The 17,295-nt window shown below is 45.4% G+C and overlaps 1 protein-coding gene across 5 annotated transcripts in view; it reads right to left on the minus strand.

Annotated features, from left to right (window-relative positions):
• ctnna2 (catenin (cadherin-associated protein), alpha 2) overlaps positions 1-17,295 on the minus strand; it is a 1,150,825-nt gene that overhangs the window by 684,349 nt on the left and 449,181 nt on the right. For all 5 annotated transcript variants that reach the window (XM_078407736.1, XM_078407821.1, XM_078407459.1 and 2 more), the window contains one exon: positions 5,252-5,332. In XM_078407736.1, coding sequence (XP_078263862.1) covers positions 5,252-5,332 — 81 coding nt within the window. The remainder of the gene's footprint in view (positions 1-5,251; positions 5,333-17,295) is intronic.

The following is a 17,295-nucleotide window of genomic DNA, read 5'->3' on the forward strand; positions in this document are numbered from 1 at the left end:
AGGGGAATCAAGAATGATAGGTCAAAGAAGGGAGGAGCAGAAGATGTGACTGGTGGTGGGATCCATGGCAGCTGGTGCAATTGACAAAGGATGATACAATGGATGCCAAGCCTCATAAGATGAAAGGTGAGGACTAGGGGAACTCTGCCTGGTGAGGAGTGGGGTGTGAGCAAAAGTCTGGGGAATTAATAAAATGCATGAATATTCCTGCATGACAGGAATAGATAGGGTAAAGGCACAGAGTATTTTACCCGGGGTAGGGGAATCAAGAACTGGAGGAAATAGGTTTAAGGTGGGGGGGGGGGGGATTTAATAATAACCTGCAGGCCAATTTTATCACACAGAGGGTGGTAGGTAAATGGAACAAACTAGTAGAGGAGATAGTTGAGGCAGATACTATCACAACATTTAAGAAACATTTAGACAGGTACAGGATAGGATAGGTTTAGATGGATATGGGCTAAATGCAAGCCTGTGGGACTAAGTTAGATGGGGCATGTTGGTGGGCATGGCAAAGTTGGGCCGAAGGGCCTGTTTTCATGCTATTTGACTATGACTCATTAAGCACAGTAGAAGGGAAGCCATATTACCAGCCTCCGCATCTAGCGCATCATCCTATGTCAATTCCACCAGCAACTGAACATCCTACCACAACCAGAGAGCAGTGCAGAACTACCATCTACCTCATGGTGACCCTCAGACTATGTTTGATCGGACTTTACTGTCTTTACCTTGCTCTAAACGTTATTCCCTTATCATGTATCTGTACACTGTGAATGGCTCGACTGTAATCATGTATTGTCTTTCTGCTGACTGGTTAGCACGCAACCAAAGCTTTTCACTGTACCTCGGTACACGTGACAATAAACTAAACTGAACTGAACCGTGCGGAATCTCTCTGACCTTGACCTTGTACCTATCTGCATTTTCTTGTACGGTGAAGCATAATAAAGAGGATTACAGTTGACTATGAAGACATAATGATAGCTGACTTGAGTTCAACATTAAATTAAGAAGGTTAGCATGTACGTGTGCAATGCCTACTGGTATGTGCACACATGCAGTTCAACGGCTTAGCCTAAATCGGCTGTAAATGGCACAGCTAATAATTAACTGCCTGCTTATGTTAAACCTGTAGCCTAATATAATAAAACTATGGTTTCAACGATAATGTAAAATGATACATTTTCAATTTCTCTGACAAATCAGTTGCTAATATTATACAAAAATCAATGATATTTGCAGCATTTCTTAATGTATTGACATTCAAATTACATCAGACGCTAAGACATATCAGAAACGGTACTTAGCACATCAAGCAGCTAAACACATTATTCAACAGCAGGGCAATCATTTGTCAGCAGCCAGCATCTCAGATCACATCATTAAATGCAAATAGGCTGAACAAGTGGACTTTCATTTTTATATTGAAAGGGGGTGTAAGCTGTGAAGTTTAGCTGTACAATTAGTTCAAAATGTTGTCTCAATCAGGAGATGGGTATCTTAGAGATTCTGATTTCGAATCACAAAAAATAATAATGCGCTAACAATGTTTTGATGTGGCAGAGTACAACAAGGCTGCTGCAATCTCGTTCAAACAATTGCCATCTCAGAATAGCAGACCATATATTGATTTTCTAAGATTCAAATCAGGTAGTAGCAGTTACTCCCATGGGGTCTCTTGTAAGGACGCCTTCACTTTCTCTCAGTTTCTCTGATTCCACCACATCTGTTCTCAAGACGAGGCTTTCCATTCCAGGATATTGAGAATATCCCTCTTTACCCACTCCTCTCCAGAAAGAACAGCCTTCCACCTTGCCAGCCACCACATCCAGTGCATCATTGTTTGTCAACTCCACCAGCTCCAACGGTATCCCACCAGTAGGTCACATCTTCCACACCCCACTCCTTTCTGCTTTCCAAAGCGATCACTCTCTCTATGACTCGCTAGCTCGCTCATCCCCACCCACCCAACCTCTCCTTCCTCACGCACTCTACGCTCTGCGCTTCCCCTGCACCTCTGCCCTCATGACCATCCCAGGAACAAGGTCATAGGCACCCCCCTCTAACCTCTTCAACTGTATTCCGTGCTCTTAATATGGCCTCCTCTCCATCACGACAGCAAGCACAGACAAGGCGACTGTTTTGAGGAACACCTGCATTCTGACCACAATGGCCATCCTGTGCTCCTGGTTGCATGTCATTTCAACTCTCCATTCCCACATTGACCAGTCAGTCCTTGTTTTCTCCACTGTTATGTTGACCCCATGCGTAGGAATAAACGTGTCCTTTTCAGAATGGCAGGCAGTGGAGAGTGGAGTGCCGCAAGGCTCGGTGTTGGGGCCGCAACTATTTACAATATATGTTAATGATTTGGATGATGGAATTAGAAGTAACACTAGCAACACTTGCAGATGACACAAAGCTGGGTGGCAGTGTGAACTGCGAAGAGGATGTTAGGAGGTTGCAGGGTGACTTGAACAGGTTGAGTGAGTGCGCAGATGCATGGCAGATGCAGAATAATGTAGAAAAATGTGAGGTTATCCACTTTGGCGGCAAAAACAAGGAGGCATCTCAGTGGTGTCAGATTAGGTAAAGAGAAAGTGCAACGAGACCCGGGTGTCCTTGTACACCAGTCACTGAAAGTAAGTGTGCAGGTACAGCAGGCAGTGAAGAAAGCTAATGGCATGTTGGCCTTCATAATGAGAGGATTTGAGTATAGGAGTAAAGAGGCCCTTCTGCAGTTGTATGGGGTCCTGGTGGGACCACATCTGGAGTATTGTGTGCAGTTTTGGTCTCCTAATTTGAGGAAGGACATCCTTGCTATTGAGGCAGTGCAGCGTAGGTTCACGAGGTTAATCCCAAGGATGTTGGGACTGTCATATCAGGAAAGATTGGAAGATGGACGAGAGGGGATCTTATCGAGACGTATAAAATTATGAAAGGACTGGACAAGCTGAATGCAGGAAAATTGTTCCCGATGTTAGGGGAGTCCAGAACCTGGGGCCACAGTCTAAGAATAAAGGGGAGGCCATTTAAAACTGAGATGAGAAAAAAAGGTTTCACCCAGAGAGTTGTGAATTTGTGGAATTCTCTGCCAGAGAAGGCAGTGGAGGCCAATTCACTGGATGAATTTAAAAGTGAGTTAGATAGAGGGCTAGTGGAATCAAGGGATATGGGGGGAAGGCAGGCACAGGTTGCTGATTGTGGATGATCAGCCATGATCACAATGAATGGGGTTGCTGGCTTGACGGGCCAAATGGCCTCCTCCTGCTCCTATTTTCTTTGTTTCTATGTTTCAATGAGCCTTTAGAAGAATGAGAGGGATCATTAAAACTCACAAAATAATGAAAGGGCTGAATAGAGTGGATGTGGAGAGGATGTTTCCACTAGTGGGATAGTCTAGGACCAGAGGGAATAGCCACAGAATAAAAGGATTTAATATTAAAAAGGAGATGGGGAGGAATTTTGTTAGTCAAGTATTCAGTATTCCTCAGTATTCAGTATTCCTCAGTAGAACCCCATCTGCTGCATCCGGTGTTCCCGATACACATCGAGGCTCCTGAACATTGGCGAGACCAAGCGAAGACTCGGCAACCATTTTGCTGAACACTTGCCTTTGGCCCACCAAGGCCAACTAGATCTCCCGGTTGCAAACCAATTTAACTTCCCTTCCAATTCCCCTACAGTCCTTTCTGGCCTGGGCCTCCTGTGGGACAACCTTTTCACAGAGCGCTTGGTGCATTCATGCAACAAGCAGACTGAACAAGTGGGGTAGAGGCAGGGGCAATTACAATGTTTAAAAGACAAGTGCATGGACAGGAAAGGCTTGGAGGGATATGGGCCAGGCACAGGCAAGTGGAGATAGACACAAATTGCTGGAATAACTCAGTGGGTCAGGCAACATCTCTGGAGAAAAGGAATAGGTGACGTTTCATCAGGTGTGATGAAGGGTCTCGACCCGAAACATCACCTATTCCTTTTCTCCGGAGATACTGCCTGACCCACCAAATTATTCCAGCTTTTTGTGTCTATCTTTGGTGTAATGCTGCATCTGCAGTTCCTTCTTACACAGGCAAGTAGAACTGGATCGGCCAGGCAGTTTGGTCTGCAAGGATGTACTATGTCGCTCCATGATTCTAAATGTTAGTTACAGAGGTAGTTCATCATAAACTGCCGATGTTTATGTTTGCTGACAATATAATACTAGTTAAATGGGTGAATTTGCCATCAAAAGCAAGACGTGAGCTTGTCAGGATCAAAGCAGATGTGACAAAAGATGACAAAGACCTTGTCCAGTCCTTGTGATTGGTACGTCAATTAGTTGCTGTAAATCATCCCTAATGTGGAAGGGAGAATCGGGATGGAGAAATCCGCATGTAAGAGGAAATAGGTTACAGAGTAATTAGTTGGGGCAATGGGACGAATGGGAATGCTCTGGAGAGCTTCCATGGACTTGATGGGTGAAATGGCCTCATTTTGGGTTGTCAGAAAGGTGAATGATAAGGAAAGCATCTACAGTAAAAGTATCAGAAGGAACAGAAATTGGAGCATCATTAAATATTCCAATGTAAGAAAACTGTAGCAGAGACGATAACAGAGCTGAACATTATTTTGTGGACCATTTCTGTCTGCAAACAAGTTAAAGATATTTCTGTAAGTGCACTTCCACCATTAGAAAAGAAAAGCTCCTATACAGGTGAGAGAGCTGTGGAATAACTGGGTCAAGAATTCCCAGGTTAGAAAACCTTCCACTGTTCAATCCATCCGTGAGATGTTACCCACATCATTGTGACTTTTTTTTTTCAATTCCCTTAGCTGTTCATCCAGATGACCTGTGGGTGAGAATACAACCTGGTCCCAATTAGTGTTCAAGCAGGAAGAGTTTGCTTCAGCGAAGACATTAATCTGTTAGTTTACACACAGGTCACCGAGGTTAAACCACAGTGTTACAATCGGGATACCAAACCCAGGTAATTTAAACTGTCGAACCTCTTTGGGATATAAACGCGGTGCAGAACAGTTTGAAGAAATTTCATGGCCTTACACTGATGTTCAGCAATAAAACAAAGACCTTCTCCAACAGAATGAGAAAGAGGATGGATCCATTGTCACAACAGTTCCCTTCATGACTGACGCTTGAAATGAACCAGTTGTTATCCTAATTGTATATAAATATCAGCCGTCAACGCACAGTTACTCAGATATCAATAATCATTCCACACCAAAGATGGAGAGACCAGCACTCTACCTGCCGACGCAGATCACGCGTTTTCTTTGTCATTCTGTCGATGGCAGCGTTGAGAAGGTCTCCTTTCTCTTTCCTGCCAGTCTGAAAGAAAAAAGTTAAAAATATACTTAAAAGCATGGCCAGTAATTTGTGAAGTAATTATCATTATCACCAGAGGCGAACATTTTATTTTACTGAGTTCTGGTCAAATAGAAATTGTAGATAATAGGAACCTGAGGGGCAACCTTTTTCACACAGAGGGTGCTGGGTAAATGGAACGAGCTGCCAGAAGAGATCAATGAGGCAGGTGCGATAACAACATTTAAAAGACATTTAGGCAGGCACATGGTTCGCAAAGGTTTAGAGGCATGTGGGCCAAATGCAGGTAGATGGGGCGAGCACAGATGGGGGCATATTTTCGGCATGGGAAAATTGAGCCGAAGGGCCTGTTTACATGCTGTATGATTCTATGTCACCCTAATAAATTGATTCTCTGCATTCAATCTCCTAAAAGCTGCAGCAAGTGGCATTGCCACCTAAGTTAATGGTTGAAAGGAAAATAAAATATTGACTCTCATAACGATGGAGGATTCTCCAACTCTACTGGAGGTTTTGGTGGAATACCTGAAAAAAACCATCAAGCTCAAGTTGGATGAGCACGAAATCCATCCCCCAGGGGGAATTTATCCCCCAGTCCCAAACCAATGGTTTGTAATAAAAGGAGAAAGTAAAAAGAAGAATCAATACAAAGGGATGTTGAAATGTGAAATACTCTGTCAGATGTGGCAAACTACAGTAGATTAAAGGACAAATACTTGAAGAATATGAAAGTCTACAGATGAAACAGGAACATAAACTTCTCTCTAGACTCAGTTTGCTTAAGTTCTACAAAGGCTGAAAAAGAGACTCTTGATCCTTATCTAATCTTTCCACATTACGGAAAAGATCTCTGCAGAAAAAAGATTGATGTTAATACTCAAATTTGAAATATAACATATTTGTATTTGTATTGAGGGTGGCACAGTGGTCCAGTGGTGGAGTTGCTGCCTTAAACCACTTAAATCAGGACCCAGGTTCGATCCTGACTACGGGTGCTATTTGTAGAGTTTGTATGTTCTTCCTTCCAGCAATATATTTTATAAAATATGAAAGAGGTTTATTAATTTATACAAGATACATAGCATGGATATTAGTTTAGTTTAGAAATACAACATAGTAAAAGGCCCTTTGGCCCACTGAGTCGACCCTGACCATCCCTGTTCACACACTAATCCCATGTCATCCTCTTCCTCATCCGCTCCTTACAAACTGGGTGCAATTTACTGAGGCCAATTAGCCTACAAACCCGTATGTCTTTGGGATGTGGGGAAAACCAGAACACCCAGAGGAAACCCACACGGTCACAGGGAGAACGTGCACACTCCACGCGAACAGCACAGCAGGTCAGGATTGAACGCAGTCTCTACCAACTGTGCCTCTGTGTCAAGTCAAGAACTGTCAGTATAAACACTCTATTTACCCCTTGTCAATGGCTTAAACATGTTATTCAGCTCTCACCACTGAATTAAGGTTTTTTTTTAACCAAAAGGATTGTATAAGAGTTTTTAAAATATTCTTTTTCATGTCATCTCTAGTTCCTTTGCTAATATCTTATCATACTATAATAGTGTTAATGTTATTTTAAGAGATTAAATTCCATGTTTGTCACCATGTCACGATTAGTCAGGCAAATGGCAACTGTTTCCTTTTGGCAATATATGCCACAGAATGGGCCCAAAAAATATTGCAAATATTAATATTCCTGAAACAAAAATAACAAGGGTTGTTTATTTAGTGAACGTATTACCGAGAGCCTGAACAGTGAAATGAAATTTTCTGTGTAAACAAACTGCAAGTGCTATAAATGTTGACATCTGAGTTTTTCTCTGAAAGCTATTGTGGCTTAGTTGCATCTTGGAGGAAAGCAGCTGCATCCAAAGCCCGTTCTGCCAATACTGACTCTCGCTGTGCACAGTAAACACTATTTCCAGTTAGTCCAGATCTTCCAGGCAGGCAATTTTTTTAAAATTTAACTACAAACCAGAATGACAGTCAGCTTTGCCTCTCACTGTCTGCCTCCTAAGTCCCAAAGGTAACTGGTTCGTGTCATTCCAAATCTATTTATACAAACCATATATTTCCTGCTGGACTGCAGCCAGGGGAAGAAGACTAAAATGCCGAGACTGTTACACGATTGTACGCTTCAATAAAAGTGTTACCCAGCAAAGTGAAATATCCATGACCCAAACCTAACGAAATGTGCAGCTTTTATTTAAAGGGGACATACAAACCATATATTGTTGTTAATGTTGTTAATGCTCTTTAATGAAGAGCACAAAAATTCGCAAATATATACGAGGATTTGAATAAATGATGGAATATAAACTAAATATACATGTATATCAATACTGATTTTTACTGAAGAAGGGTCTCGACCCAGAAACATCACTCATTCCTTCTCTCTAACGATGCTGCCTGTCCTGCTGAGTTACTCCAGCAATGTTGTATCTATCTTCGGTGTAAACCAGCATCTGCGGTTCCTTCATACACACACTGATTTTTACTACCTGTGTTGGGTGCAGTACATATATTAACAGTACATCTTACTTGTTACAGTGTGTGATGCCACCTTTAAATAGAGGTTTTCCTCTTTTGTTTATATCACTGGTAAAAATTTATAACCATGCATCAAAATGGCGATCAGGTGCAAGCAATTCCATTTAATTTGTCTTTACGAGTAAAATGCCAGTTATTCCAGACAGATATGGTGTTGTGGTTTTTATGCCTTCCAGACAACTAAACATTCCAGCCACTATTAAAGCTCAATTAACCTGCTAAACAAAGCAGAAATGTTAAGAATTAGTACGCCAAATGGCCCACTGAATGTCTGGCATTTTGTTAGATAATAGTCGATTTCCAAGAATATTGTTTAGACAATGTTACCTCCACTTTACCATCCAATGTTACCTCCACTTCAAAGAAATACAGATACTATGTAAAAAGCGTGGAAACAGGCCTTTCCGCCAAACCTGTCCATGCTGAGCAAGTTGTCTAAGCAAGCTTGTCCCACTTGCCTGCACCTGGCATACATCCCTCCACAAGTTCATAAGATCATAAGTCTTATGAGTAGAATTTAGCCATTCAGCCCATCAAGTCTACTCCACCCTTCAATCATAGCCGATCTATCTCTTTGTCTCAACCCCATCCCTCATAACCTTTGACACCCTTACTAATCCAGCATCTGACAATCTTCACTTTAAAATTACTCAATGGCTTGGCCTCCACAGCCATCTGTGGCAATGAATTTAGATTTCCTTATCATGGGGAATAGACTGTAGCTACTAACATTATCTATGCCCCTCATGATTTTATAAACCTGAATAAGGTCACCTCTGAGCCTCTTACACTCCAGGGAAAAAGAAGCAGTCTATCCAGCCTCTTGTTATTATTCAAACCTTCCAGATCCAGCAACATCCTTGTAAATCTCCTCTGCATTTTTGCAGTTTAATGATATCCTTCCTATAGTTGAGTTACCAAAACTGTGCACAGTATTTCAAATTATTGAGCATTGACTCTACCAACATGCATGATTGTGTCCCAACGAACCATTTAGTTTAATCCTTCCATGGTCATAATATAGCAGAAATAGGGTATTTGTGCAACGTAATTAAAATAGATTTGGCATGTTAAAGAAATTCCTGTCTTCCAATATCATCAATCTGCCGGCAGCAGAGCGAGTTTGAAGTTGTCCCAAATGGCTCAAATTTCCCAAATGGTCAATTTCCAAATAATAGTCTCTTTCATTGCATATCTCCATTACATATTCATTTTATTTTATTGAAGCAAGTGGCTCCTGCATTAAAATAATGTGACACAACTCAAGAATTTGCTGGCTACAGGTTTCTCTTAACTTCCAACCAGCTTCAATTGGGCTGAACCAAAAAAAAAGGTAAGATCCTCCTGAGTATGAAGCATAAGCAGAATGTGCTTATGCTACTTCATGCTGGATAAGTTACAATTTTTTAACATTGTTCATAGCTTCCTTCGCCGAATACAACCAACAAACTGTGAAGTTAAAAAGATTGACAAGGACAGAATGTTCTATATTGTATGAGAGAAGCTGAAGGGAATTAAATCATGACTATCATTGTCAAAAGTAGCAAGAAGTCTGCTCTGTCTTAAAGTATTTCTAAGCCTGCCCTGAGTTATTAAGAATTGGACAGCTTGAAGGTACAGAAGTCTGGACTGCCCAAAGGCATTGATGCAATCTGTAAGATTGATATAATTGACATTGATATAGTATCAATCATAACCTTACAATGTCCCAACATGCATTACAGCTAAAATGGTAGTTTGAAGCAAAGTTATTGTTATACAATAAACACAAGTGTAACCCGAAGATAGACATAAAAAGCTGGAGTAACTCCGGGACAGGCAGCAGAGAGAAAGAACGGGTGATGTTTTGGGTCGAGACCCTTCTTCAGAATCGAAACATCACCCATTCCTTCGCTCCAAAGATGCTGCCTGTCCCGCTGAGTTACTCCAGCATTTTGTGTCTATCTTTGGTTTAAACCAACATCTGCAGTTCCTTCTTAAACACAAGTGTGAATCTGAAATTGACAAAAAAAAGTGCAGAAAAATATATAATATTGGTTTTAGTTTAGAGATACAGTGCGGAAATGCACACGAACACTATCCTATACACACTAGGGACAATTTACAATTTTACAGAAGCCAATTAACCTACAAACTTGTACGTCTGTGGAGTGTGGGAGGAAACCAAAGTACCCTGAGAAAACCCACGCAGGGGAAAAAGTACACACTCCGTACTGACAGCACCCATAGTCAGGATCGAACCCGGGTCTCTGGCACTGTAAGGCAATGGCTCCACCGCTGTGTCACTGTGCCACCCTAGATCATTCATTTTCCTACAACAACAGAGATTCAAGTCCTTTTGTTAGATAATGTGAAAGAGAGTTCAATAAAGTGTTCAGTGTAGCGACCATAGGGATTGGTCCTGAGAGTCGAACCCTCGGATTGGCCAGCTAGGTCAGGTGGTGGTTTTGGCGCCCAAAACCAGTCAGTGGGAAGAGAACTTCGAAGCGAACAGTTTGATTTAATGGTTGTCTGTAATTTCGTTTGTTATACTTTGTAATCGAATATTGCTGCCGCAATAAACTTCTTTAACAAAGAACAAGCCTCCAGACTCGCCATATTGGTGACCCCGACGTGATCTAGCCGATCATCTACCATGGAGGGACAAGACGCCCCTTCTTCAGTTCCAACGCCCGGCGTACCGCAGCTAAACGCGGTCAGCGTTCATCTTCCTCCGTTTTGGGCACATCAACCCCACCTTTGGTTTGCCCATGCGGAAGCTCAGTTCCACATAAGAAACATCTCGGTGGACGAGACAAAGTATTATTACCTGGTCAGCGCCCTACCACCTGAGATGTCCGCGCGGGTGATACAGTTCATCACCTCCCCTCCTGCAGACGGCAAGTACGAGGCGCTGAAGGTACTCATGCTTCGAACCTTCGGATTCAGTAGGCATGATCGAGCTGCGAGGCTTATGCACCTACCGGATCTCGGAGATCGGCTGCCGTCCGCCCTCATGGCTGAAATGTTGGCGCTGGCAGGTGAGCTCATGTTCGAGCAGGCATTCCGAGAGCAACTTCCAGAAGATGTTAGGCTTATGCTCACGGATTGTTCTTTTAAGGACCCCGTGGCATACGCGGAGAAAGCCGATGCGCTCATGGCGTCCAAATTGAAAAAACATAGTTTGATCAACAGGGTCTCGGCTCCATCGGGCAGCCCGCAACGGCACCAAGATGGCGCCGCGACTCCCGCCATTTCTCCAAAACCCCGCCAAAAAGATCCGCACAAGCGCGGCTGGTGTTATTATCATCTGCGATGGGGTGGAGAAGCCCGCAACTGTTGCTCACCTTGCACCTTCTCGGGAAATGCCTCGGCCGATCGTACATAGAGGCGGTTGCGATTGGCCAGAACCGACGCCTCTACGTCCGAGATCGATTCACGGACACAGAATTCTTGGTCGACACGGGAGCCATAGTCAGTATCGTACCGCCAACCGACCTCGAAGCCCGATCAGGTAAGAGAGGGCCTACCCTCATCGCGGTTAATGGTAGCACCATCCGCACGTATGGTACGCGGGCAATGTCTCTGGCTTTAGGCACCCGCACGTACGAATGGTCGTTTATCGTCGCGGAAGTCGGTCAGGCGATCCTGGGTGCAGATTTCCTCTGGGCCTTTTCGCTAGTTCCCAATGTCCGAGGTAAAGGCCTTCAACCCTCCGCTAGCAGCGATGAGCCCGCTGCTCCACTGCCGGCCACCCCGCCCAGCCCGACTGTCCAGGCCGTTGCTGCGGTCCTGGCTGAGTTTCCGGAGCTGCTTGTTCAGCGTTTCAATGCCCCTTCTGCAAGGCCCCTTCTGCAGTCCATCACATTCCCTACGAGGGGCCCCCCGTTTTCGCTCGGGCCCGGAGGTTGCCGCCGGACAAACTCAGGGTAGCACGTGAAGAATTTCAGAAGATGGAACAAATGGGCATTGTCCGTCGGTCCGACAGCCCATGGGCCTCTCCGTTGCATATGGTCTCCAAAGCATCTGGGGGGTGGACACCATGTGGAGATTACCGGCGCCTTAACGCCGTCACCACGGCGGACCGCTACCCCACACCGCACATCCAGGATTTCTCGTCTGGGCTGGAAGGTGTCATAGTATTCTCCAAAATTGATTTGGTGCGGGGCTACCACCAGATTCCTGTGCATCCGGGAGACATACCAAAGACTGCCACAATCACTCCGTTCGGGTTGTTCGAATGGGTGCGTATGCCTTTCGGTTTGAAAAACGCGGCACAGGCTTTCCAGCGGCTTATAGACCGTGTGGGTCAGGATTTGTCTTTTGTTTTCATTTATTTGGATGATATCCTGGTCGACAGTCACTCGGAGCAGGAACACCTGGTCCATTTGCGAACTGTGTTCAAGCGGCTTCAAGACCACGGGCTCATCATCCACCCCTCCGTGTCAATTTGGCCTCCCCTCTATTGATTTCTTAGGACACCGGATCACCTCAGCCGGCGCCACTCCTTTGCCTGACAAAGTGGAGGCTGTTCGTGCCTTCCCGCGACCCACCACAGTAAAGGGGTTGCAGGAGTTCATGGGCATGGTGAATTTCTATCACAGGTTCGTGCCAGCAGCGGCACGGGTCACGCGCCCGCTCTTCCTGTCGAGTTGGAGTGGTCCGCGGCCGCTGAGACGGCCTTTGAGGCAGCTAATGTGGCTCCGGCAGATGCCACCATGCTCGTCCACCCAAGCGCCTCCGCCCCCACGGCCCTGACAATAGACAATAGACAATAGACAATAGGTGCAGGAGTAGGCCATTCAGCCCTTCGAGCCAGCACCGCCATTCAATGCGATCATGGCTGATCACTCTCAATCAGTACCCCGTTCCTGCCTTCTCCCCATACCCCCTCACTCCGCTATCCTTAAGAGCTCTATCCAGCTCTCTCTTGAAAGCATCCAACGAACTGGCCTCCACTACCTTCTGAGGCAGAGAATTCCACACCTTCACCACTCTGACTGAAAAAGTTCTTCCTCATCTCCGTTCTAAATGGCCTACCCCTTATTCTTAAACTGTGGCCCCTTGTTCTGGACTCCCCCAACATTGGGAACATGTTTCCTGCCTCTAATGTGTCCAATCCCCTAATTATCTTATATGTTTCAATAAGATCCTCCCTCATCCTTCTAAATTCCAGTCGACGGTTGATGCGTCGGACGTGGCGGTGGGAGGGGTTTTGGAACAGCATGTAGAGGGCAGTTGGCAGCCCTTGGCGTTTTTCAGCCGACAGCTTAATACGGCTGAGCTGAAGTATAGCGCCTTTGACCGAGAGCTTCTGGCTCTCTATTTAGCTGTCCGCCACTTTAGGTATTTTCTAGAAGGCCGCCCATTTGTAGCCTTTACGGACCACAAACCGTTGACTTTTGCTTTTTCGAAAGTGTCCGACCCATGGTCGGCCCGCCAGCAGCAGCACCTGACTGCCATCTCAGAGTTTACTACCGATGTTCGCCACGTCGCGGGTAAGCTTAATGCCGTTGCTGATGCCCTGTCCCGGCCAGCCATTTCCCCAATTTCAGCGGTGGAATGCGAGGTAGATTTCCAGGAGCTTGCAGAGGCACAGCGCCTGGCTGACACTGCCTCAGCGTACCAGTCCACCACTTCGGGGTTGAAGTTGGCCCAAGTGGCTTGCGGGCCTGCGGGTACAAAAGTCTGGTGTGATGTTTCCCTTCCCCGCCCTAGGCCGGTGGTGCCGGCCGCCCTTCAGCGCCGGGTGTTTGATGCTATTCATGGGCTGGCGCACCCGTCCATTCGCTCAACCTCTGCCTTAGTAGCCGCTAAGTTTGTGTGGCATGGCCTGCGGAAGCAAGTAGCCGCTTGGGCCCGTTCCTGTGTTCCCTGCCAGACCGCTAAAGTTCACCGGCATGTCCAACCTCCTGTGCAGGAGTTTGCGGTCCCTGAGATCCGTTTTTTCCATATTCACGTTGATTTAGTTGGGCCCTTGCCTTCCTCCAAGGGCTACACTCACCTACTGACGGTGGTTGACCGATTTACCCATTGGCCGGAGGCTTTCCCGTTGTCTGACACCTCCGCCGCCTCTTGTGCCCGGGTCCTGGCCCTCCATTGGGTGGCCCGTTTGCCACTTTTGCGGGTTGGAAGAGTCTGTGTACCACGTGTACATGCGGTGTGTGAGGTTGCAGCCCCTGTTCCAATATCTAAAGGGGCTGCTCCTTGCTTTTTAGCTGCACTTTTCACCCACCAGCCTCATCTTTGGACACCCTGTGCATAGGGGAGAGGGCAGGGCAGAAGATGTCCTTGTTGGGTTGCTCCTCGGCCAGGCCAAACTAGCCATCCGTGACTCACGGCGCCAGGCGGAAGAGGGCTCTGCCCGGGGTTACATCCGCGACCGGGTGGTGTTGGAGAGGGATCACGCGCTGTCCATGGGCACCCTGGGGGATTTCCGGGACCGCTGGGCACCACGGGGGGTTGGATGTATCCTGGATGGGGATTGTAATATAATTGTATAATAGTTTCTATAGGTATATTTGTTTGTATAATATTCTGGTGGTGGGTTCTGTTTTGGTTTTATTGTATTGTATATATTATTTTAATATTTGAATAAATATTTTTGAATTAAAAAAAAAAAAATTTAAAAAAATTGGGTGGCCCGTTTGGGTGTTCCGTCTGTTATTACCACCGACCGGGGGTCCCATTTCACCTCTACCCTTTGGGCTACGCTAGCGGAGCTGTACGGTTCCCGGTTGCAGCAGACCACGGCGTACCACCCACAGGCTAATGGGCTCGTGGAAAGGTTTCATCGGCAACTTAAGGCGGCCCTCAGTGCGTGGCTGGACGGCCCTGACTGGGTAGACCAGCTCCCCTGGGTCCTTTTGGGCATCCGTACTGGTCCTAAGCAGGACCTCGGAACTTCGTCCGCGGAACTGGTATATGGCTCGCCACTCAGAGTGCCCGGGGACTTCCTTCCGGAGTCCTCTGGTCAGCAGCCCTCGGTTCCGTCGGTTTTAGCATCCCTCTGAGCGCGAGTGGGATCCCTGGCTCCGGTTCCTACTTCACGTCACGGGTGTCCCATGGTGCATGAACCGCCTGCCTTGAAGGACTGTGAATTTGTGTTTCTGCATAGAGATGCCCATCGTTCCCCGTTGCAGAGGGTCTATGAAGGACCGTTCCGAGTGTGGCGTAAAGGGACGGTTACCTTCACCTTAGATGTTGGGGGCAGGAGTGAGCTCGTCTCCGTGTCCAGGCTCAAACCTGCCCACTTAGATCAGGACCGCCCTGTCCTGGTCGGTCAGCCGCCTCGGCGGGGCCGTCCTCCTGCAATTCCACCTGATCCGGGAGCCCCTGCTCCTATGGTTCCTGCAGCCCCTCTCCTTACTCGTTCTGGTCGCGAAATCCGGCTCCCTGCTAGATTCCGTACCTTGGGTTCTGGGGGGGCGGTCATGTAACGACCATAAGGATTGGTCCTGAGAGTCGAACCCTCGGATTGGCCAGCTAGGTCAGGTGGTGGTTTTGGCGCCCAAAACCAGTCAGTGGGAAGAGAACTTCGAAGCGAACAGTTTGATTTAATGGTTGTCTGTAATTTCGTTTGTTATACTTTGTAATCGAATATTGCTGCCGCAATAAACTGCTTTAACAAAGAACAAGCCTCCAGACTCGCCATATCAGGATACAAGACAGAGTATAGGGATTATGTACAGAGATTAGTGCTTAGTAATAATTTATGAGTAAACTGATCAGCTTTGTTTGTTATAAGAAAATAACTGCAGATGCTGGTACAAATCGATTTATTCACAAAATGCTGGAGTAACTCAGCAGGTCAGGCAGCATCTCGGGAGAGAAGGAATGGGTGACGTTTCGGGTCGAGACCCTTCTTCAGACTGATGTCAGGGGGGCGGGACAAAGGAAGGATATAGGTGGAGACAGGAAGATAGAGGGAGATCTGGGAAGGAGGAGGGGAAGGGAGGGACAGAGGAACTATCTAAAGTTGGAGAAGTTGCTGCCTGATGCTGCCTGACCTGCTGAGTTACTCCAGCATTTTGTGAATAAACAGCTTTGTTTGTTGATCTATAAACAACATGTTCAAAAGTTATCAATAAAAAGCTAGTCTACATGAGCAAGAAGTAACCAAAAGAGAGTGACTGTTGCCTGGAATACATGTGTGACAATGTTTTTAAGAGCCAACTATGTAAACTTATGAGGTTGTGACTTCTATAAATGTATGATTTGGGTAATTAAAATAAATTCTTTACTACATTGTGTCTAAATGTATTCAATTTCTTATGGCTAGATGACAAAATATGTGCATGCTTACAAATGGATTTTCTAATACTATATTACATGAAACAAACACATTCAATGCATCAGGAAATACTATAGTGAAAACATAAGCACGATAGACGGATGAGATTCTGATACTTTTTTAGAAGTTTAATATAAATTTTATAGTGAAAATGAGGTGTTTTGATAAAGTTAGGCCAGATCCACGGTATAATTTACTTATGCAAGGCAGATTATGTCAGCATGCTGTTGTGCCTTGGCAAGTTGTTTGTTTGAATAAAGCAAAACTGCCCTTTCTCCAATACTGCAGCACACTGTGCTTCACAGATTTCCCTGAAAAGCAATTGTCTCTTGAACAGGTTGTACAAGCAGTCATACAAGACGATGGTGAGGCCGGATTTGGAAAACAGTATGCAGTTTTGGTCAACCTGCTGTAAGATGGAGGTTATTAAGCTTTCAATGGCAGTTTCTATACCATCTCAAAGTCCTACTTCGATAGACATCACTACTTGGGGATGAAATATAGTTATAGCTTACGCACACGTCGCACCCTGATATGACAAAACAAATCTTCAAACGTCCTTTCTCAATTTATTCACAAAATGCTGGAGTAACTCAGCAGGTCAGGCAGCATCTCGGGAGAGAAGGAATGGGTGACTTCCTTTCTTAAATAATTGGTTTTATTAAAGTAGCACAAATCAACGAGTAATTCATCACTTTCCGTACTTTATCAACTGTTTCTTCTTCAAACAATATCTTAGAAATCTTGCAGTTATTACCGTGTGGTTCTTACAAATATAGCTGATACAAGCGTATGGTACGAGCGTGTGGTAAAGAACCGTATGCTCACCATCCTCCGAGTCTAAACTGACCCACAACCTCTGTCGACATGCTAGCCTCCTCCCATCTAGACATTCCCCATTACGTATTAAGTCACACCCATAAGCATGCAAAAACGACATAAACTAGAAATATTAAAACATAGCCATAACACAATGACAATAACTGAATTAACCATAAATGGCTCCTACAAAGGTGAAAAAGAATCCAGAGATTTACAAGGATGTTGCCAGGATTAAAGGGAAAGATTAGGCAGGCGAGGACTTTATTAGTTGGAACGCAGGAGGCTGAGGGGTGATCTCATAGAGGTGTATAAAATC

Source organism: Rhinoraja longicauda, chromosome 1 (assembly GCF_053455715.1).
Source record: "Rhinoraja longicauda isolate Sanriku21f chromosome 1, sRhiLon1.1, whole genome shotgun sequence".
NCBI lineage: Eukaryota > Metazoa > Chordata > Chondrichthyes > Rajiformes > Arhynchobatidae > Rhinoraja > Rhinoraja longicauda.